Source organism: Conger conger, chromosome 2 (assembly GCF_963514075.1).
Source record: "Conger conger chromosome 2, fConCon1.1, whole genome shotgun sequence".
Lineage (NCBI taxonomy): Eukaryota > Metazoa > Chordata > Actinopteri > Anguilliformes > Congridae > Conger > Conger conger.
In genome coordinates this window covers 83,582,772-83,604,748 of record NC_083761.1, presented here as the reverse complement: position 1 = coordinate 83,604,748, position 21,977 = coordinate 83,582,772, and the positions used below count along the sequence as shown (strand labels likewise).

Here is a 21,977-nt window from a genome sequence, read left to right as displayed (position 1 = left end):
TTCATGGCTGCAGGAGAGAAGGAGGAGCGCTGATTGCTCTCTTTAATTCAGTGTCAATAAAGAACTACATGCCTCTAGAATTTAGTAATGAAGGGTTACAGAAATTCTTCACTCTATTTCATGTATAAGTAATGAATAAATGAAATAAATAAGGCTTTCATAAAGCATACTGTACATCACCTTTGACATATTCAGAATGCATTCATTACTGGTTCATTAATGGTATCATGAACTAAATGTCAGTGACATTCATGAACTCCATTGATGCAGCTGGATTATCAGTCAGACAGTCCAGGAAAAGCCTTCTGAATGTGTACAATTTAGCTGGGAATCGAACCCTCAACTTCTGCGTTTCAAACACAGGTCCCGAACCTGTATGCCAGTGAAATATTTTAATTCATGTTCTGGTTATATGGGGTGCAGACTTCACTGAGCTTTTCAATGTTTGTGTTCTACCACAACACTTATCAGGGTGGGTTTTTGTACAGCCCTGCTGTAGCTTTGCTGCACTGTGGGGGTCGGGCACAGTAATACACAGCTGTGTCTCCAGTCTGCAGGCTGCTCCCTTGTAAAGACACAGTGCTGCTGGAGGTGTCTCTGGAGATGGTGAACTTGCTCTTTAATGAATCTTTATAATCAGTGCCTCCAGCATAACCTATACCCGCCAGCCATTCCAGAGCTTTCCCTGCAGGCTGGCGGACCCAGTGTGTAGCATAGCGGCTATCAGTCAGACAATACCCAGAGACTTTACAGTTGATGGTCAGGGAGTGTCCTGGAGTTACAACCATAGAGCCTGGCTGTGTGAGTTCAGCGACCGTCTGTGTTACAGTAGGCAGAAGCCTGGACAGTATAGGAAATACTGTGTGCTGAATTTGTTTAAATATCTGGGGGTTGGAGGAAGGAGAAAAACAAGATAAATTCAGGGGGTCAGAATATCGATTATGGCGGCACGGATGGTGCAGTGGGTAGCACTGCCGCCTCACAGCAAGGAGGTCCTGGGTTCGAATCCCCGTCGGCCGGGGCCTCTCTGTGTCTGCGTGGGTTTCCTCTGGGTACTCTGGTTTCCTCCCACAGTCCAAAGACATGCATGTTAGGCTGATTGGAGAGTCTAAATTGCCCGTAGGTATGAGTGTGTGAGTGAATGGTGTGTGTGCCCTGCGATGGACTGGCGACCTGTCCAGGGTGTATTCCTGCCTTTCTCCCAATGTATGCTGGGATAGGCTCCAGCCCCCCTGCGACCCTGTTCAGGATAAGCGGGTTCAGATAATGGATGGATGGATGGATGGAGAATATCCATTATGAGGAGCACTGCTGCCCCCTCCTGGTGGAGAATCAGCAAGCCGCTCAAGTTTTATTCATGAACTACTGATTTACTAAGACGTTTGTATCTGGACTTTTTGTAAATGTCCAATGATAATTTACTCAATTACAGTCCTCCTTTACCCCAAAGAGCATAGACAATTCCACATATCTCAGAAATCTACAAACCAATAAAGTATTCTAAAAACAGTGCATTATACTAAATAAATTAAATTAAATTAATTAATTAATTAAATGCTGAAAAACAAATGTAACAGATTTCTGTCTATCTTCGTGTTTCCATGAATAACACAGATGGTTTAAGTATAGTAATGGTTTGCAGATATATGTTTGTCAGTGTAAGAGTGGAAATGTGCACATTTACATTTACAGAAGTGGTCCTCTTCCACCTCAATGACAGTAAATAAGAAATATTGTGTCCTCAAGCCAATCCAGTTCAAATAAACATTAAAGCAGCCTGCTTTTTTATATTTTGCAGTAAATAAATATATAGGGTGTTGAACATAAGACACATTGGACCGTTTGGCAAATATTGATGCAAGATATGAATATTTTTCTCTGACTTGTCGTCATGATCACAATGATCACAGAACGAATATTGTAGAGGCACAACAGCATTACAGCCTGTAGATTAGCAGGTGACTCTAAAAGGTATATAAAAGATGTCCAAGAATGAATCGTCATCTATTAGTATGAATTAGACCAAAATAACACAACACTTCAGTGATATTTTTAACAGAAACCCTGAGTTTCACTTCATACAGCAGAGTTCATTCCAGGGCTCTCTGCTGTAGCTCTGTGTGATAAAGGGGAAGAGGTTTTTGTGCGGCTCTCCCCTCACTCTCTCTCACTGTGACTCTCTGGCACAGTAATACACAGCAGTGTCTTCAGCTGTCAGGCTGTTCATCTGTAAATACAGCAGGTTCTTGCTGTTGTCTCTGGAGATGGTGAATCTTCCCTGAACAGACTGGGAATAGTAGATGCTACCACTGTTATAGCTAATATAGGCAACCCACTCCAGCCCCTTCCCAGGAGCCTTTCTGATCCAGGCCAGAGGCTGTACAGGTCAGTTTGTGGGATTCTCCAGGCTTTTTAACTGCTGGTTCAGACTCAGTCAGTGTCTGACATTCAACACCTGTGAAATGAAGAGAGACTTAGTCTTCACAATCCACAACCTCACACAATAACATTTCAGTAAAAATGAAATGAATGGCAGATTAAAACATACTTGTAAAGAACACTGTCATGAGAAGCAGGCTGGTTATAACAGTCATGGTGAAAGTCTTTGACTGCAGTCTGTGATGATAGTCCTACAGTCAGTCTCCAACAACAGTCCTTCCTCCCTCAGTGCAGAGAGGTAAATGTAGAAGGAAGAGCTCAGAGTTTGCATCAACTCCTCCTCACTGGGTGGGCAGATCTCACACTGTTTAAATAGAGCAGTCAGAGCTGTAGACGGGGCTCAGATCATATAGCAGTTATGAGTATTATCCATCATTACAGCCGTGTGTCTCTCTTCCATGGCTGATGACTGCATTATTATTCATAGTGAATCCAGGGAGTTTCCTGGCAGGTGAGGGTGGGAGAGTGGAGCCAGGAGCTCCCCAGTACTCAGTACATCACAAGTCACTCTAATGAGAGTGTCCAACACAGACAGCATAGGACCACACTGGTAAACACTGGACCCTGCATGTGTAACACTTACAAACAGAAACATTCTTCCACCAACATTATTGTGTAACTTGTAAGTAATATGTTTAGGTCAGTTCTAAAATGATCATCTGTTCAGTTCTACAATGCAGTAATAAAGTTATTTATTACTGTATATCACTCTGTATGAGAGCATCTACAAAGTGATTGTAATGGAATGTCATGTGTTCAATTTGTGTCATAATTATTGCTCATATGCCAGCATAGTCATTGTATTTAGAGGCTTTGAAGCATAATTTTGGATTAATCAGATAATATATTTTTTTCTCACATTTATGATGAATGTTGGTAAGACATGTTGTTGGGATGGGGCATTATTATTACATTTACTGATTAAATATTCCGCATCATGGTATAATGGTGTATGTTTTACTGCAGAACTCATCAGAGAGGGTTTTTGTACAGCCCTGCTGTAGCTTTGCTGCACTGTGTGTATCGGGCACAGTAATACACAGCAGTGTCTCCAGTCTGCAGGCTGCTCCCTTGTAAAGACACTGTGTTACTGGAGGTGTCTCTGGAGATGGTGAACTTGTTCTTTAGTGAATCTTTATAAGCAGTGCCTCCACCCGAGCTTATATACCCAATCCACTCCAGAGCTTTCCCTGCAGGCTGGCGGATCCAGGCTGTGTGAGCACTGCTCACTGAATATGAGACTTTACAGGAGATGGTTAAAGGCTGTCCTGGTTTTACTATCATAGAGCCTGGCTGTGTGAGTTCAACACAGTGACCATCTGTGGAGACAGAAATAAGAAAGAAATCTATCTCATTAAGCAATATAATTATAGAAATGAACAGAAAACATGAAGAAAGAAAAATGGAAATATTTAATATTTACATAATATTTAAAGTAAGTAAAACTGGAAAACATCACCAAATAATTGTATTTCAAAACAGAAAATCTTAATACAGCATGGTCACTTACAAGCGAAAGTTCCCAGTAACACTGCTAATGCTACAATAGCTCCCATTGTCACACACAGATCTCCCTCTCAGTCTTATAAGTGATGCTCCTGTGTTGGGAGGAGAATTCTCAGGGGCTTTTATAGGAAATACGGTGGGCTGAATTTGTTTAAATCTCTGGGGGTTGGAGGAAGGAGAAAAACAAGATAAATTCAGAACCTGTTGTGAAGAGGTAAAGGGAACATGCATTTGTGTCAGTCAAAGTTACTAATGTAGAAATGCGGAAACAATAAACGATAGACATTTGCTACCCAAATTATTTTATATGAATCTGAAGCAGCGTAGTTCTTTCCTTCATTCAGAGAGTGAGTGAGTGAGTGAGTGAGTGATTGAGTGAGTGAGTGATTTATTTTCCAAGATCTGTGTATCTGGACTTTTTGTGTCCAATGATAATGTACTCATATACAGTCCTCCCTTACCCCAAAGAGTATAGATTACTCCACATATCTCTGAAATCTCCATCCCAAAAAAGTATTCCAAAAACATTTTCCCTTTATTTTCAGTTAATTGTCCCAGAAATAAATGTAATGCTGAAAACAAATGTAAATGACAGAAGTATTTTCTGTACGTTCATGTTTCCGTAAATACGACACGTGATTTTGGTATCAATTTTGTTGCATTAATGGTTTGCAGATATGACAAAGAACAGGAAGGTTTTTTTCTGGACCTTTTGTCAGTGTAAGAGTGGTAATGTCTTCATAGACATTTACAGAAGTAGTCCTCTTCCACCTCAATGAAATAATTATAAATATTATTGTGCCGTTTAGCCAATCCAGTTCAAACGAATGTGAAAGCAGCCTGCTTGTTTATATTTTATATTAAATGAACATATTGTGTGTTGAACATAAGAGACAGTGGACCATTTGGAACATATTTATGCAAGGTTTACGGGATTTTGAAAATTGGTGTACGTTTGAAATTTTACATTACATTACATTTTTCTGTGTCTTGTCATCATGATCACAATCCAAACCAAATATTGTAGAAACAGAACAGCATTACAGCCTGCTGGTTAGCAGGTGACTCAAAAGGGTATTTAAAAGATGTCCAAGAATGATCAGGCATCTAATAGTATGAATGAGAAGTAAAGAACAAAACACTTTAGTGATATTTATAACAGAAACCCTGAGTTTCACTTCATACAGCAGAGTTCATTCCAGGGCTCTCTGCTGTAGCTCTGTGTGATAAAGGGGAAGAGGTTTTTGTGCGGCTCTCCTCTCACTCTCTCTCACTGTGGGTCTCTGGCACAGTAATACACAGCAGTGTCTTCAGCTGTCAGGCTGTTCATCTGTAAATACAGCTGGTTCTTGCCATTGTCTCTGGAGATGGTGAATCTTCCCTTCATGGAACTGGCATCTGAAGTAAGATTTCTGTAAAAATGTAATGAATGGGAAATTAAAACATACTTGTAAAGAACACTGTAATCAGAAGCAGGCTGGTTATAACAGTCATGGTGAAAGTCTTTGACTGCAGTCTGTGATGATAGTCCAACAGTCAGTCTCCAACACCAGTCCCTCCTCCCTCAGTGCAGAGAGGTAAATGTAGAAGGAAGAGCTCAGAGTTTGCATCAACTCCTCCTCACTGGGTGGGCAGATCTCACACTGTTTAAATAGAGCAGTCAGAGCTGTAGACGGGGCTCAGATCATATAGCAGTTATGAGTATTATCCATCATTACAGCCGTGTGTCTCTCTTCCATGGCTGATGACTGCATTATTATTCATAGTGAATCCAGGGAGTTTCCTGGCAGGTGAGGGTGGGAGAGTGGAGCCAGGAGCTCCCCAGTACTCAGTACATCACAAGTCACTCTAATGAGAGTGTCCAACACAGACAGCATAGGACCACTCAGTACAGAAAACACCCTGATATCCAGTGGTAAACACTCAACCCTGCATATGCAACACTCACAAAAATTCAAATTATTCCACCAATATTATAATGAAACTTGTCAGTAATAGGTTTTTGATGAAAATTTCTGATTAATTAATGCTTACTCTATGTTGCTACGACTTATTCGCAGAATAATATGATCTGGTCAGTTCTGAAATGCAGTAATAAAGTTATTTATCACTGGATATCACTCTATATGAGCATCTACAAAGTGATTATAATTTAATTTAATTTGTGTCATTACTGCTCATATGCTAGCATAGCCAATTTGTTCAAAGGCTTCAAAGCATAATTTTCTTAAATGCCTGTAATAGAATTCTTTCTCAAATTTATGGTGAATTTTGTAAAGGTGTGGTAGTTGGGATGGGGCATTTTTGTATTCATATGTACTTGCTATGTATTCCACATTATACTATTATGGAATGTGTTCTACTGCAGAACTCATCAGGGAGGGTTTTTGTACAGTCCTGCTGTAGCTTTGCTACACTGTGGGCGTCGGGCACAGTAATACACAGCTGTGTCTCCAGTCTGCAGGCTGCTCCCTTGTAACGACACTGTGCTGCTGGAGGTGTCTCTGGAGATGGTGAACTTGCTCTTCAGAGAATCTTTGTAATAGATGTTTCCACTGCCACAGACATGTCCAACCCACTCCAGAGCTTTCCCTGCAGGCTGTCGGATCCAGCCTGTACAGTAGCTACTATCAGTCAGGGAATACCCAGAGACTTTACAGGAGATGGTCAGAGAGTGTCCTGGAGTTACAACCATAGAGCCTGGCTGTGTGACTTCAACACAGTGACCATCTGTGTTAAAGATGAAAAGGATAATTATTAGAAACGTGTTAGAAATGTATTAAGTACAAAATTTAAAGAGACATTAAACTAAAAAATATCATATTGTTCTATGAAATCTAAACATTCTTCAAAATGTAAATACTGAAAATACTAAAACAAATATGCACTTACAAGATGAAATCCCGAGTAACACTGCTAATGCTACAATAGCTCCCATTGTCACACACAGATCTCCCTCTCTGTCTTACAGGTGATGCTCCTGTGTTAGGAGGATAATTCTCAGGGGCTTTTATAGGAAATACTGTGGGCTGAATTTGTTTAAATCTCTGGGGGTTGGAGGAAGGAGAAAAACAAAATAAATTCAGACGGTCAGAATATCCATTAAGAGGAGCACTGCTGCCCCCTCCTGGAGGAGAATTACAACAGCAGACTGCTTCCACTCTGGAAATTAGATCAGTCACAATGCTCAAGGTTTAAATGCTCTTATAGTTATGATTTGAATATTTGTGCATTGTGATACATTAAATCAAGATGTCTAAATATACACTAAAGTTTATTTGAGTGCCCTTTCACTTCTTGGATTTGGCTGTGATATTATCCTCATTACGTACTGGGAAAAGCAAACTTAAATTTGAGAGCAGATATTTGTGTCTGTTTGTGCTTCAGTGAAAAAACAGGCAGCTGATGAGGCTTTACTGTTGGGATATGGCATTACTGTTGAGGTAGAGCATTTCTGTTGGGATAGGGCATTACTGTTGGGATATGGCATTACTGATGGGATATGGCATTACTGTTGGGATAGGGCATTATTTTTGGTATATGGCATTACTGATGCGATAAGGCATTATTGTTGGGATATGGCATTACTGATGTGATAGGGCATTATTGTTGGGATAGGGCATTACTGATGTGATAGGGCATCACTGTTGGGATAGGGCATTATTGTTGGGATATGGCATTACTGATGCGATAAGGCATTATTGTTGGGATATGGCATTACTGATGTGATAAGGCATTATTGTTGGGATATGGCATTACTGATGTGATAGGGCATTATTGTTGGGATAGGGCATTACTGATGTGATAGGGCATCACTGTTGGGATAGGGCATTATTCTTGGGATATGGCATTACTGATGCGATAAGGCATTATTGTTGGGATATGGCATTACTGATGTGATAAGGCATTATTGTTGGGGTATGGCATTACTGTTGGGATAGAGCATTATTGTTGGGATATGGCATTATTGATGGGATAGGGCATTATTGTTGGGATAGGGCATTACTGATGTGATAGGGCATTATTGTTGGGATATGGCATTGTTGATGTGATAGAGCATTACTGATGGGATAGGGCATTATTGTTGGGATATGGCATTACTGATGTGATAAGGCATTATTGTTGGGATATGGCATTACTGTTGGGATAGAGCATTATTGTTGGGATATGGCATTATTGATGGGATAGGGCATTATTGTTGGGATAGGGCATTACTGATGTGATAGGGCATTATTGTTGGGATATGGCATTACTGATGTGATAGGGCATTACTGATGTGATAGGGCATCACTGTTGGAGTGGAGATAAAAAACTCTGTAGGCTCATGTAACGTGTGGTGGGTAAGCTTGTGAAGATCGCTGTAGTTGTGCAAACATAATGATTAATGTGCCTACAGTACATGGTGTTTGTGTTTTACCACTACACTCATCAGGGAGGGTTTTTGTACAGCCCTGCTGTAGCTTTGCAGCATTGTGACTCTCGGGCACAGTAATACACAGCTGTGTCTCCAGTCTGCAGGCTGCTCCCTTGTAAAGACACTGTGCTGCTGGAGGTGTCCATAGAGATGGTGAACTTGCTCTTCAGTGAATCCTTGTAATACAAACTCCTACCTCCGTACATATGTCCAATCCACTCCAGAGCTTTCCCTGCTGGCTGTCGGGTCCATCCTGTATAGTAGCTGCTATCAGTCAGGGAATACCCAGAGACTTTACAGGAGATGGTCAGAGAGTGTCCTGGAGCAACAACAAGAGAGCCTGGCTGTGTGAGTTCAACACAGTGACCATCTGTGGAGACAGAAATAAAAAAGATGTTTGTGAGTGTATCAATAAGTAATATAATTACTGAATGAAACAGCACACAGTATTCAGCTGTGGATTTAAGCACTTTTAAAAGTAAAATATTGGAACTTTTTCACAGAATAATCTTAAAGTTAAATAAAATTATGAAAACAGCATGATCACTTACAAGACAAAGTTCCCAGCAACACTGCTAATGCTACAATAGCTCCCATTGTCACACACAGATCTCCCTCTCTATCTTACAGGTGATGCTCCTGGGTTGGGAGGATAATTCTCAGGGGCTTCTATAGGAAATATTGTGGGCTGAATTTGTTTAAATCTCTGGGGGTTGGAGGATGGAGAAAAACAAGATAAATTCAGAGGGTCAGAATATCCATTAAGAGGAGCACTGCTGCCCCCTCCTGGAGGAGAATTAAAACAGCAGATCAGCAAGCCGCTGAAGTTTAATTCATGAACTTCAGATTCACTAACATCTTTGTATCTGGACTTTTTGCCAGTACACAATGACAATGTACTCATATACAGTCCTCCCTTACCCCAAAGAGTATAGATAACTCCACATATCACTGAAATCTACATACCAAGAAAGTACTCCAAAAACAATTCCCCTTATTTTCAGTTAATTGTCCTAGAAATAAATGTAATGCTGAAAAACAAATGTCAATGACAGAAGTATTTTCTGTATGTTCATGTTTCCCTAAATACGACACGTTTACATTGAAGTAGTCAATTTACAGAAGTAGTCCTCTTCCACCTCAATGACAGTCGTAAATAATATTGTGCCATTTAGCCAATAAAGTTCAAACAAATATGAAGGCAGCCTGCTTGTTTATATTTTACATTAAATAGTGTATTGAACATACAGTGGACCATTTGGGAAATATTTATGCAAGGTTTACTGGATTTTGACGGGACTTTATTTTACTATTGTTTCTGAGTCGTGCATTTTGGGTCCAACCCCCATGCACCCGTCTCAGAACAATTTCGCCACTATGGACCCTGCTGACTCTACTGCCATGTTCCACGCCCTCCTGGAACAAGGAACCATCGTCCGGCAGCATTCACAAGGAATCTCCGAGCTTCACCTGGAGATTTGTGAACTGTGTGCGGAGATGAAGAGGCTACGGGAGGAGCCTACCCACCCACCCGCATCCCCAGCGTTCAACCCCATGGGAACCTGGCAATTCCGGGAGCCCCAACAACCCCCCCCCCCCCCCCGGAGAGGTTCGGTGGAGAACCTGAGAGATGCAAGGCTTTCCTACTCCAGTGTGACTTCGTATTCAAGCAACAGCCCCAGACCTACAACAGCGACGACCGTCGGATTGGCTATGTGATGGGACTGCACAAGGGGAAGGCGTTGGACTGGGCTACTGCGTTGTGGTCCGGGGGTTCATTCCCTCCTCATTACCCGGTCTTCGTCGAGGAGATTCGGAAGGTTTTCCAACACGCATCCAGCGACCAGGAGCCATCCCAGAGACTGATTGCTCTGCGCCAGGGACGGAAGACCGCGGCAGACCACTCCATCGACTTCCGCACCCTCGCGGCGGCCACTAGTTGGAACGATGCGGCGTTGACGAATCTCTTCCTGGCCAGCCTGAGTGAGACGCTCCAGGACGAGTTGGCGCGACTGGACCCCATCACCCAGTTCGACCAACTCGTGCGCACCGCGATCCGCATGGACAACTGTGCCAGACAACGCCGGTCTGAGAGACTGATCCCTCCCGGCAACCCGTACCCCAGGCAGGGGCCTAGTCCTCGACTGGAGGAGCAGCAGTTTGAGGGATGCGAACCCATGGACCTGTCCCGGGTCAGTATGAGGATCTCTGTTGAGGAACGAGCCCGCCGCAGAACCACCGGCTCGTGCTTCTACTGTGGGAGGCCGGGTCACACCCAGGCTCGGTGCTCCTTCAAGACCAAGAGACCTGTGGAGGTGAGAGCATTCGACAGACATGAGGGTTCTAACAGAGACAACCATCGTCCCACGCCCACCACCCTGTTAATTCTTCCCGACGGAACAACCCGGGTTAACGCGTTGGTGGATTCTGGAGCGGACGCCAACCTCATTGACGAAGTTTTGGTTTCTGAACTGAACTTCCCCACCCTCCCTCTACCTCACCCTGAGAATGCGCGGTCACTGGATGGAAGGACTTTCTGCCGCATGACGCACATCACCATTCCCATACAACTGGTCATTTCTGGAAACCATCGAGAGATGATCCAGTTCCGCGTCATCCAGTCCCCCAATGACCAACTCATCTTGGGATTACCCTGGCTCCAGAAACACAACCCCACGATCAACTGGAGTTCTAACCAAGTTCTAACCTGGAATTCTGAATGCCATCTGTCCTGCTTGCGTTCCGCTCCACCACCAGCAGAGGGAGCAGCAGCTCCACCACAGATTCCCAAGCCCTCCCAAGTCGTCTATACAACTTCTCCAGACCTGAAAGGGAGGCTATGGAGAAGTACATCCGGGACTGCCTGGCTAACGGACTAATTCGCCCATCTTCCTCTCCCGTTGGTGGGGGGTTTTTCTTCGTCCAGAAGAAGGATGGCTCAGTACACCCGTGCATCGACTACAGGGAGCTTAACAACACCACGGTGAGGAAGAAATATCCTCTGCCCTTGATGGACTCCGCGTTCCACCCACTTCACGAGGCCACCATCTTCACCAAGTTGGATCTTCGCAACGCTTACCACCTGGTCCGGATCTGTGAGGGCGATGAATGGAAGACGTGCAGGGAGGTCCGGTAGCAGGGGAGCTGTCAGCGGGGCAGAAGTACAGGCGGACGGTATTGGCTGGATCTACGTGTATGGACTTTGCTTGTTTTGACTACGCTCCTGGGATTCGTCCCGAATAAAACCCTGACGGGACTTTATTTTACTATTGTTCACCATCGTGCATTTTGGGTCCAACCCCCACGCACCCGCCTTAAGCGCACAGTATTCAACTGTGGATTTAAGCATTTATTAAAGTAAAATATTTTCAATATAATAAACAATATAAATTCAGAGGGTCAGAATATGCATTATGCGGAGTACTGCTGCCCCCTCCTGGAGGATAATTAAAACAGCAGACTGCTTCCACCAGCATTACCCCGGAATTTACACCGGTAACTGTAATGATCGATTCATTATATTGTTCCAGAATGAAAGCTCATGCAATTTGAAATAAAGTTTGAATTGAATTGAATTGAATAAACAATGCCATTGGGTGCATATCATAACCACATGATTCATTGTACGTCGCTCTAAATAAGAGTGTCTGCTAAATGCATGTAATGCAATCTTTACTATTGAGAGAATAATTGAAACTGTTGATGTTAAGCTTTTGTTTCTCCAAAAATGCGTTACAATCTGATTAATATGAATGGGGACAACCTTTGTATGATTGGTCGAGCTGCACGTTCACGCCTGTTTTCCGTTCTCGTTCCTCAGTGGTGGAATGAATTGCCTACCACTGTCAGGACAGCAGAATCCCTCCTCCTTCGACACAGACTAAAAACACACCTTTTCAAACTGTACCTTAGTCCTACCTCCTGATTTACCCCCCCCTCCCCCCCCCCTTTCCGATGTCCCCATCCCTCTTGTCTTACACAAAAAAAATTTGCATTTATGATGACTGCACGTTAAGAACAGCACTTCATGTGAATTTTACGAGTTATGGATGTGTTGCTTTAACTTGTGGAAGAACCTATGCACTTGTAAGTCGCTTTGGATAAAAAGCCAAATGACTAAAATGTAAATGTATGGTTGAAAGTTATTAATGTAGAAATGTGTATAAAATAAACCACAAAAATGTTATACCCAAATTTTATATGAATCTTTAATTTAAAAACAGCATTGTTATTTTATCAATTCATTAGATCCAGTTCTCTGCTGTAGCTCTGTGTGATAAAGGGTAAGAGGTTTTTGTGCGGCTCTCCCCTCACTCTCTCTCACTGTGACTCTCTGGCACAGTAATACACAGCAGTGTCTTCAGCTGTCAGGCTGTTCATCTGTAAATACAGCTGGTTCCTGCTGTTGTCTCTGGTGATGGTGAATCTTCCCTTAATGGAACTTCCATACCATGTGCTGCCACCACCAGTACTGATCTCAGCCACCCACTCCAGTCCCTTCCCAGGAGCCTGTCTGATCCAGTGCATATCGTTGCTGCTGAATGTGAACCCAGAGGCTGTACAGGTCAGTTTGTGGGATTCTCCAGGCTTTTTAACTGCTGGTTCAGACTCAGTCAGTGTCTGACACTCAACACCTGGGAAATGAAGAAATATTTAGTACACAACAACATCTGAAGTAAGATTTCTGTAAAAATTAAATGAATGGCAGGTTAAAACATACTTGTAAAGAACACAGTAATGAGAAGCAGGCCGATTATAACAGTCATGGTGAAAGTCTTTGACTGCAGTCTGTGATGATAGTCCTACAGTCAGTCTCCAACAACAGTCCTTCCTCTCTCAGTGCAGAGAGGTAAATGTAGAAGGAAGAGCTCAGAGTTTGCATCAACTCCTCCTCACTGGGTGGGCAGATCTCACACTGTTTAAATAGAGCAGTCAGAGCTGTAGACGGGGCTCAGATCATATAGCAGTTATGAGTATTATCCATCATTACAGCCGTGTGTCTCTCTTCCATGGCTGATTACTGCATTATTATTCATAGTGAATCCAGGGAGTTTCCTGGCAGGTGAGGGTGGGAGAGTGGAGCCAGGAGCTCCCCAGTACTCAGTACATCACAAGTCACTGTAATGAGAGTGTCCAACAGAGACAGCATAGGACCACTCAGTACAGAAATCACCCTGATATCCAGTGGTAAACACTAGATGCTGCATATGTAACACTTGCAAACGAAAACCCTATTATTGTGGAACGTGTCAGAAATAGGTTTTTGATGAAAATTTCTGATTAAATAATATTTACTCCATGTTGCTACGACTTATTCACAGAATAATATGATAAATATCCAGTTATTTATCACTTGATATCTCTCTGTATGAGCATCTACAAAGTGATGTAATTTCATTTGTGTCGTAATTACTACTCATATGCTACCATATTCATTGTGTTCAAAGGCTTCAAAACACAAGTTTCTTAAATGCATTTAATAGATTTATTTCTCAAATTTATGGTGAATTTTGTGAATGGTAGTTGGGATGCGGCGATTTTTATTTTCATGTACTTATGAAGTATTCCACATTATAGAATTATGGTATGTGTTCTACTGTAGAACTCATCAGGGTGGGTTTTTGTACAGCCCTGCTGTAGCTTTGCTGCACTGTGACTCTCGGGCACAGTAATACACAGCCGTGTCTCCAGTCTGCAGGCTGCTCCCTTGTAAAGACACTGTGCTGCTAGAGGTGTCTCTGGAGATGGTGAACTTGTTTTTTCGTGAATCTTTATAAGCAGTGCCTCCACTAGACAAATGCGTCCAACCCACTCCAGAGCTTTCCCTGCAGGCTGTCGGATCCAGTGTGTACAGTAGCTGCTATCAGTCAGGGAATACCCAGAGACTTTACAGGAGATGGTCAGAGTGTGTCCTGGAGTAACAACCATAGAGCCTGGCTGTGTGAGTTCAACACAGTGACCATCTGTGGAGACAGAAATAAGAAAGGTATGTATCTCATTAAGCAATATAATCATAGAAATTAATAGAAAATATGAAGAAAAAAAGAGTATATATTTAATATTTACATGATATTTAAAGTAAATAAAACTGGAAAACATCACCAAATTATTGTATTTCAAAACAGAAAATATTTATACAGCATGGTCACTTACAAGATAAAGTTCCCAGTAACACTGCTAATGCTACAATAGCTCCCATTGTCACACACGGATCTCCCTCTCTGTCTTACAAGTGATGCTCCTGTGTTGGGAGGAGAATTCTCAGGGGCTTTTATAGGAAATACGGTGGGCTGAATTTGTTTAAATCTCTGGGGGTTGGAGGGTGGAGAAAAACAAGATTAATTCAATGGGTCAGAATATCCATTATGAGGAGCACTGCTGCCCCCTCCTGGTGGAGAATAAGTTCAGCATATCAGCAAGCTGCTCAAGTTTTATTTATGAGCTACAGATTTACCAAGAAGCTTGTATCTGGAATTTTTGTGTCCAATGATAATGTACTTATTTACAGTCCTCCCTTACCCCAAAGAGTATAGATTACTCCACATTTCTCTGAAATGTACATCCCAATAAAGTTTTCCAAAAACAATTTTCCCCTTATTTTCAGTACATTATCCTGGAAATAAATGGAATGCAGAAAAACAAATGTAAATGATGAATGTTCAATGATGTCTGTTCATGGTTCCATGAATAACACAGAGTATTTTAGTATAATAATGGTTTACAGATGTGACAAAGAACAGGAAGGGTTTTATCTGGAACTTTTGTCAGTGTAAGAGTGGTAATGTGCATTTTTACATTTACCAAAGTGGTCCTCTTCCACCTCATTGACAGTAATCAGAAATATTGTGCCATTAAGCCAATTCATTTGAAAAAAATATTAAAGCAGCCTGCTTATTTATATTTTGCGGTAAATAATTGAGTGTGTCGAACATAAGAGACAGTGGACCATTTGGGAAATATTCATGCAAGATTGAAATATTTTTAAATGTGTGATAAAGGGGAAGAGGTTTTTGTGCAGCTCTCCCCTCATTCTCTCTCACTGTGTGTCTTTGGCACAGTAATACACAGCAGTGTCTTCAGCTGTCAGGCTGTTCATCTGTAAATACAGCTGGTTCTTGCTGTTGTCTCGGGAGAAGGTGAATCTTCCCTTAACAGTATTGGCATAACCACCATCACAGGCCAACCACTCCAGTCCCTTCCCAGGAGCCTGTCTGATCCAGTGCATCCAGTAGCTGCTGAATGTGAACCCAGAGGCTGTACAGGTCAGTTTGTGAGAGTCTCCTGGTCTCTTTACCACTGCTTCAGATTCTATCAGGACAATCTCACTCTGAACACCTGTAATTAAAATGAAAGTGGGATTTTAGCTGCGGAACATGGAAGAAGCAGAGAGAGAGAGAGAGAGAGAGCGAGAGATAGAGAGAGAGAGAGACCTGAGAGAGTGAGAGCTGTGAGGTGCAGCAGGGCTGGTAGGAGCTTCATGGCTGCAGGAGAGAAGGAGGAGTGCTGAGTTAAAGTACAGACTGAGTCCCATTGACTGCTGCTCTGCTTCTCACACTGACACTGGCTCCATTTAAAGCTGTGGGAGGTTTGCACTGCACCCTCCTCTAGGGGAGGGCAGAGTGAGGGCCACTGCTGATCACACTCACTCCAGTGTAGAAGCAGCAGCACAGGGAACTCACAGGTGCTGCACAGAAACATAGTGTTCATCACATTCAGTACAACACACATTCATTTCTGTAACCCTGCACAGAAACATAGTGTTCATCACATTCAGTACAACATACATTCATTTCTGTAACCCTAGACATAAATGTAGAGTACATTTTGTGATTTGTATTAATATTAATCACAAAAAAACTATGTTTTAAGAGAAATATTTGCATTTGCTGAAAGCCTCAAAAGACAGGAAATGAAACTGATCAGCCATAACGCTAACATCAGCCTGCTCTTCATCCAGGTGTATAAGCACAGATCTTTGACAACATGCTACAGTCCCGTAGTTTATATTCAGTTTGTGTAGAACAAGACTCTCATTTATACAATTCAAAATAAATTGACACTGAGAATCAAAGTGATTTGTGGGTGACACTACCATTGAGTGACTTTGAATGCACAGTAGTTTGCCATGACTTTGCTTAATTGGTAAATTTATTTTTGAAAAATATTAATAATTCGGTATAGGCCCACATAGGCTGCAAAAAGCAGGCTGATGTTAGTGTTAGGGCTGATCAATTCAATTTCCTGTTTTTTGAGGCTTTCAGAAATTGTCAACATTTAACTTAAAACTGAGTTTTTTTTGTGATTCATTTCCTTAACTTTACACCAGGAGGTGCAATTACTAGTTGCTAGGTTACTATGAATATGCATTTTAAAAAATAAAACCCTTGGCTTTATTTACACTAAATATCTATTTGGCTCACTAGCTCATTTAAGTCAAGAAAATCCATTCTCCGCATTTCTTACACGCTCATGCCATCTACTGGTAAAAAGTGATATTTCGCTTACATTCTGTAAGTGTTGCTGTTGTACCCCTGAATAGGGGGACGAAGTAATAATTGTGACTCAACACAAATGTTTCTCCACGAATGGCTTTATCACCAATCAATAAGTAATAAACAATGCCAATACAGACAGTTAACTAGTAACATATGCAGAAAAACCGTGAACTAATGTCCATCCTTGTTATCTTACATAAAATAATATGTTTGGGCAGTTCAAAACTATTAGCCATAGATATAGCAAACTGGCGCCTTTAGCTATCCTAGCAAGATGCATACTGTACTTTATCTGATACCCATTTCTCTGAAATAACCTACTTCATACTTTACTTCATATTCTCCAACACACAATTAAGTACGAGGAATTAGACCGATTCATTCACAAACGCAGGCATGAGCAAGCAATATCAGGTTAGCAAATAAGATCGTTTTGCAGATCACTGATAATATGATTATATCTCAACTTTTAACTGTATCACATTACAGACCATGAATTCAGTTATTTTAAGTTATTTGTTTTTACTGCTTTTCACTTGTCACATTGCCAGATTGGGCAACTTTTTACAGTATTGGGCGGTTTTTGTTTTCTGACAAATTACACATTATAACCAAACAAGTTGTTATCAAACAATAAATTGCAGATATAAAATATATTATTAAGTGGTTCATTTTCACTTGCTTTTGTTTCTGCACTGAAGCAACGATCTCTGCTAATGATACATTTGAAAATCAAACGTTGCCTAGGCTATCATTAATACAGCCCGCGTCATCAGTTTTTCAAGTTGGATAGCTATGTTGAAGTGGGGAAAAGACAAAAAAAAATATAGGACAGAGTGTGTCACGTTTCATGTTTGTCATGTCATGTTTTATGTTTAGTTATTGTCTTGGTTATGTTATTGTCATGTCACGTATTATGTTAGTCTAATCTCACCACGTTTTTATGTTTCATGTCATGTTATGTTTCATGTTTAGTTGTTGTTACGATTTTATTGTTAGTCTTGCCAGATGAATTTGGCGAATTTAAAATATCTGATGAAAAGAGAACCGTAGCCACCCCCAGACCACACCCAACAGTTATCTAACGTAGCGTTACGTAAGGTCACGTTAGCGGTTACATTGAGCGAACTTACAGCTCTAGCTAACTTAGGTTACGTTAGCAAGTGACATTTATTATTCTAGCTACAGACAAATACATTATTAGCTGACTACCTAGTTAAATTAGCAAACGTCGCACTGGTATGTCACAGAGCTGGCTAGCAAATTTAGCGGGATGTTTAATTAGTTTGTGTTTAATTTCATACAGTGCGGGTCGGGGAAATGGATACCCGTACTTTTGCTTTCCTACTAGTAGCTAGCCATTATAGCTAGGTAGACGCAATTGACGAAGGAGTGCAGCGCACTCCTGGATGGAGTTTTCCATTTAGATACACCGAATTAGCTGGCCTCTTTTTGACCGCCCTCGCTTGACTGTATCCGGTTATTTACTCCGTTTTCCTAAATTAAGAGCTTGCTTGCCACTTTATGCAGTCCGTCAGACTGGCTGCTGCTGCTGTCAGTGTGCCTACGCCTGCCCGCGATAGTTGCTGGACAAAACGCCAACGGTTTCTCATGTCTGTTAGTAGAACGTTCAATTAGCCGAATTCGTGTTAGCATGTGTCTCCCCCATGTTAGGTATATGGGTCGCAATGTAGAATTTTGATATTTAATTCAAATGTAATCAATTGTACGGTCATGAAATGTATATACATTTCTGAATTTCCAACAGGTCTTGTGTTGTGATCGGTTGGATTGAAATGAAGGACATGAACATGAACAAAAACTAACAAATGAAAGGTTCCGTATAGAGATCATAGATTTTACATTTTGTATGTTTTATGTACATATTTTATACGTGTAGGACACGATGAAATCACAAAGAAATGTCTCGAAAATAAATCATCATTTGTTATTTTTATTGTGAATGGTCAACAATTTACTTGTTCTGAGACAGGCATCTTGTGGTCAGTGACAAAATGGAGGTAAAAGCCAAAAATGAACATTCTTTCATAAACATCGATTTCTGTAATGACCATCGCGACTTACAACTGATTATGATAGAACAGGTCGCAAATGTTGACTGAATCCAGCCTCGGTTCTCACTTTAAACCCTCATGAAAGAAAACGTATTTACAATTTAAAATGAAAAAAAGAAAAGAATGTTCAATTATATAATTACATGATGGTGAATATGAGGCCAGTGAGCGCCACGAGCAGGTGGAGTGTTTGTGTTCAGTGGTGACACTCAGTATCATGTGTTTTTGCACAGCTCTACAGCTACTTGCTGCACTGTGTGAATCGGGCACAGTAATACACAGCTCTGTCTCCAGTCTGCAGGCTGCTCCCTTGTAAAGACACTGTGTTACTGGAGGTGTCTCTGGAGATGATGAACTTGTTCTTCAGTGAATCTTTATAACCAGTGTCTCCACCAGAGCAAATGTACCCAATCCACTCCAGAGCTTTCCCTGCAGGCTGTCGGATCCAGTTTGTACAGTAGCTGCCATCAGTCAGGGAATACCCAGAGACTTTGCAGGAGATGGTTAAAGGCTGACCTGGTGTTACTACCATAGAGTCTGGCTGTGTGAGTTCAACACAATGACCGTCTGTGGAGACAGAAATAAAAAAATACAATTATACCAATAAGTAATATCGTTTTTGATAGAAAAAGCAACTACTGATGAAATCTTTTTCAAAAAATATTAAAATTTTAATGTAAAAACAAAATTTGAATACAGCATGTATACAACTTACAACACAAAGTTCCCAGTAACACTGCTAATGTTATAATAGCTCCCATTGTCACACACAGATCTCCCTCTCTGTCTTACAGGTGATGCTCCTGTGTTGGAAGGAGAATTCTCATCGACTTTTATAGGAAATACTGTGAGCTGAATTTGTTTAAATCTCTGGGGTTGGAGGATGGAGAAAAACAATATAAATTCAAAGGGTTAGAATATCCATTATGAGGAGCACTGCTGCCCCCTCCTGGAGGAGAATTTAATCAGCAGATCGGCAAGCTGCGAAAGATAAATTCATGAACGACAGATTTACTAAAACGTTTGTATCTGGACTTTTTGTAAACGTACAATGATAATGTACGCAATTACAGTCCTCCTTTACACCAAACAGTATAGACAACTCCACATATCTATGAAATCTACATCCCAATAAAGTATTCTAAAAACAATTTCCCCTTATTTTCAGTGCATTGTACTGGAAATAAATTTAATGCTGAAAAACAAATGTAATAATGCTGACTCCATTATTATTCATAGTGAATCCAGGGAGTATCCTGGCAGGTGAGGGTGGGAGAGTGGAGCCAGGAGCTCCCCAGTACTCAGTACATCACAAGTCACTCTAATGAGAGTGTCCAACACAGACAGCATAGGACCACTCAGTACAGAAAGCACCCTGATACCCAGTGGTAAACACTGGACCCTGCATGTTTAACACTTACAAACAGAAACCTTCTTCCACCAACATTACTGTGGAACCTGTGAGTAATATGTTTAGGTCAGTTCTAAAATGATCATCTGGTCAGTTCTACAATGCAATAATAAAGTTATTTATTACTGTATATTACTCTGTATAAGAGCATCTACAATGGTATTGCAATGAAATTTCAAGTGTTCAGTTTGTGTCATAATTACTGCTCATCTGCCAGCATAGTCATTGTGTTCAGAGGATTCAAAGCATAATTTTTGGATTAATCAAATAATATATATTTTTTTCTCACATTTATGATGAATGTTGTAAAGACATGTTGTTGGGATGGGGCATATTTTTAAATTTACTGATCAAATATTCCGCATCATGGTATTGTGGTGTGTGTTTTACTGCAGAACTCATCAGGGTGGGTTTTTGTACAGCCCTGCTGTAGCTTTGCTGCATTGTGACTGTCGGGCACAGGAATACACAGCTGTGTCTCCAGTCTGCAGGCTGCTCCCTTGTAAAGATATCGTGTTACTGGAGGTGTCTCTGGAGATGGTGAACTTGTTTTTTAGTGAATCTTTATAAGCAGTGCTTCCACTGCCACAGATATATCCAACCCACTCCAGAGCTTTCCCTGCAGGCTGTCGGATCCAGTGTGTACAGTAGCTGCTATCAGTCAGGGAATACCCAGAGACTTTACAGGAGATGGTCAGAGAGTGTCCTGGAGTTACAACCATAGAGCCTGGCTGTGTGAGTTCAACACAGTGACCATCTGTGTTAAAGATGAAAAGGATAATTATTAGAAATGTGTGAGAAATGCATTAAGTACTTGTTACAATATTTCAAGAGACATTTAAATAAAAAAGCTCATATTACTCAATGAAATCTGAACATTCTTCAAAATGTAAATACTGAAAATACTAAAACAAATATGCACACTTACAAGATAAAATCCCTAATAACACTGCTAATGCTACAATAGCTCCCATTGTCACACACAGATCTCCCCCTCTGTCTTACAGGTGATGCTCCTGTGTTGGGAGGATCATTCTCAGGGGCTTTTATAGGAAATACTGTGGACTGAATTTGTTTAAATCTCTGGGGGTTGGAAGATGGAGAAAAACAAGATAAATTCAGAGGGTCAGAATATCCATTATAGGAGCACTGCTGCCCCCTCCTGGAGGGTAATTGAAAAAGCAGATTAGCTAATTGGTCAAGTTTTATTCATTAACTACAGATTTACCAAGAAGCTTGTAGGACTTTTTGTCCAAGTGTCCAATGATAATGTATTCAATTACAATCATCCTTTACCCCAAAGAGTATAGATAACTCCATGTATAGTATAAAAGAACACATTTGAGATTTCCAAATATTCATTTTCCAAAAGATTTAATTTTACAGAGACATTTTTGTATTCAATTTTTAACAAGTAATATATTTCTGTCAGCAATTGACTAATTTTTACTAAAAAACTTCAGAAGCAAGGAGCCAACCAAAGTCTGCAGAAGAACTGTGGCAACTTTTCCAACACTCTTGGAACAACCTCCCTGCTGATTGTCTCATAGAATTGCAGGACAGCGTTGGCTATCTCAGGGAAGTGATGTAGTTTTAATGCCAAAGGGTGGTCACAAAAAATATTGATTTGAATCAGT

General features: G+C 41.1%; 2 gene segments (V, D, J or C); both read right to left on the bottom strand.

Annotated features, from left to right (window-relative positions):
* Window positions 1-8,373: 8,373 nt before the first annotated feature.
* Window positions 8,374-8,969, bottom strand: LOC133121390 (immunoglobulin heavy variable 4-38-2-like). The segment is given in 2 exon segments: window positions 8,374-8,729; window positions 8,911-8,969. Coding segments are annotated over 2 exon segments (402 nt in total).
* A 5,049-nt stretch (window positions 8,970-14,018) lies between these two features.
* LOC133121389 (immunoglobulin heavy variable 3-23-like) lies at window positions 14,019-16,057 on the bottom strand (the record flags this gene model as incomplete). The annotated part of the segment is given in 3 exon segments: window positions 14,019-14,084; window positions 15,411-15,694; window positions 15,790-16,057. Coding segments are annotated over 3 exon segments (618 nt in total), but the record flags the coding sequence as incomplete, so codon positions are not given.
* Window positions 16,058-21,977: the final 5,920 nt, after the last annotated feature.